Genomic DNA, 2,492 nt, shown 5'->3' on the forward strand with positions numbered 1-2,492 from the left:
GAATATTCACCGTGGTTTTGAAGATGCTTTTCACCTCCAGCTCTGCCAAAAAAGAGCAAAGCCCAAGGAAGCCTACACCCTAAGAGCTAAAAACAATGTGGTCATAAATACAACTCATCAGTTAGCCTTGGAATCTACAATTCAAACTCCACATGAGGAAATCTGCTTTAGAAAAAGTGCTGAAAACCCCAAACAGGAATTTATGATTGAAGAATTAGGAGGAGCTACCAATAACAATGAGATTAAAGAAGAGCTTGTGTGATGATTTTAACTATGTGTCATATATTGAAATACTGTTGCTTTCTATGACTTTGTATTTCACTTCTTTTAAGGATGTTCCATAGGGGAAAAACGTATGGAAAGCCCTCTCTGGAAAAAAAATAAATAAACAAAATAATCATGTTCATAACCAATTTTATGTTATTAAAAATATGTACAGTAGCTAATATACAAGTTTACCTGGATAAATCTATATTCTAGTAACAGATTTCAAAGCCTGACCTTCTCCAACTTACCCATTTGTGTATAGTCAAGCATGTGTATTATGTCTATGGATACACAGTCCTCATATGGTGATAAATGGGCAGGTCTCTGCATGAGAGTACATTTTATCAACTCTCCTTTGCTCTTGGGAATCTGAAATTTTAGAAATTGGAAATTTTAGACTTAATTATATGTTCGTGCTTTTGAAATGTACTTAGCTTTCTTAGAACTAAGAACTATAATAGCAAATAAAAGGATATTGTATGTCTTCGTATTTAAATGCTGATTTTTTTTTCTTTTAAAGAGTATAGTTAAAATTGGTAAAATCATAACATTGTTCCATAGGAACTGGCTATTTAATATTTTCATAAATGAAGTTTATGTCCTAGCTGAGCCCATGTTTCTTACAGAAGTAGTTTAGGACTCCAATATAAACCCCTTGTTAATATAATCTCTGATATAAAAAGGTAATCTTTTAATAATGCAGCAGTTGGCAGAAGAATGGCAGCTCTCTTTTGAAGTGCTTAGTCTGAGATGTTCAATCATCATAAAACTCCCATAAAATTTGTACAGAGCAAGAACAATTATTCCAAATTTCCTACTGAGCACAGCATTTAAATCTAACACTGCTACTCGGTTAGTAAATTAATACTACTGTTATAAAGAGAATTGCAACCCCCAGGATTCTGCTGTTTTACAATTACATAATGATAATAGTTGTAAATGCTAGCTTGTGTTCTAGGGTGAGATAAGTCCCTAGAAAATTAGGAAAGTTTGGCAAATACAAATACATTTTTGGGCTTGGAACAATTGTGTTTTTCCAATTATTTATGTAGTTCAAGCTAAAAGTTTTCCAGCATTATAGACCTTTGAGAAAATAACTGAATTGAACTATGTGATATTCGAATATGCAAGTGTTATTTCCTGCCACCAGGTGGACAAATTTTTGAAGTTTTTAGGTATAGAATTTGATTTTATATTCCTCTGCCCTGATTTACTGAAATACTATTTATAATTGATATACTTAAATTTTGAAGACTATTTTGTTAAAGACTATGACTTTCTGATGGGCATCCCCACATTCAACCAGTACTAGAAAATCATAACTAAATCCCTTGTTACCACATAAAGGGTTAGTTCTCAGGGCACTGCAGACAGCTAATTAGGGGGCGCAATGAAAGAAAAAAAAGCTTTATTCATGGATACTGATGAGAGGAGAACGGGCAGTGAAAACACTGAAAGACCTGAACCCTCCACCCACTGTTGGCAGTTGGTTTTAAACGGTGAAATTTGGGGTAGTGGTCTTCAATGCATGATCAGCTCATGGTTATCTTCTGATTAGTAGGAGTTGGAGTTACAAAGAGATATTTTAGGAGTTCTGGTCATCAATCGTTCACGCCAGCTAGTCTGGAGTTTACGTGACAGTGGTCAATGAGAGTTAGCATTTATCTGGTGGAGGTTTTTTGTTTCTGTAAAAACAACTCAAGGTATACACCAATATGTTATTGGTGATTCTAGAGGGGAAACTAGTGCCCCAAGATCCTGCTTTGTCTGAGAAAGTTGACTTAGGTGAATGTAAGAAAAAAGAACTGTGTCTAATATGTTGCAAGCAGAAATGGGGTTTGGGATTGTGGAGAAGGGATTCTGGCTCAGATTTTCACCCTTACCTGTTAACTATTACCTTTTATCACCTTCAGCCTCTCATTACCTTTTCTTTAATGGTTGTAAAACTCTCTTCATGGAATCCCATCGTGGCTCTCAGTCTTCTGTCTTTCAATTCTTTCTATAGTTGGAAAAATCATCTTCCTGAAGCAGAGGGTTCTTCTTTATAAAAATTCCTCCAGAAACTCTCTGCCTGTTGAAACGCATATAGACACTCAAAGCTCATCACTGCCTGGCTCTTGTCTCCTGGTTGCACCTCCTACACAAATTATTTTTAAACACTAGTCACACAGAGATGTCAGACTGAATTATTGTTTTTGTTTTTTGTTTTTTTAATTTATGAGTGT

At 35.0% G+C, this 2,492-nt stretch overlaps 1 protein-coding gene across 1 annotated transcript in view; it reads left to right on the plus strand.

The window, feature by feature from the left end:
* Nucleotides 1-702, plus strand: part of NPFFR2 (neuropeptide FF receptor 2) — a 60,302-nt gene extending 59,600 nt beyond the window's left edge. Inside the window, exon 5 of the mRNA XM_023530851.1 lies at nt 4-702. Within this exon, the coding sequence (XP_023386619.1) occupies nt 4-262 (259 nt within the window). The 3' untranslated portion in view covers nt 263-702. The remainder of the gene's footprint in view (nt 1-3) is intronic.
* Nucleotides 703-2,492: the final 1,790 nt, after the last annotated feature.

The sequence above is a fragment of the Pteropus vampyrus genome, unplaced genomic scaffold, assembly GCF_000151845.1.
Source record: "Pteropus vampyrus isolate Shadow unplaced genomic scaffold, Pvam_2.0 Scaffold56, whole genome shotgun sequence".
Lineage (NCBI taxonomy): Eukaryota > Metazoa > Chordata > Mammalia > Chiroptera > Pteropodidae > Pteropus > Pteropus vampyrus.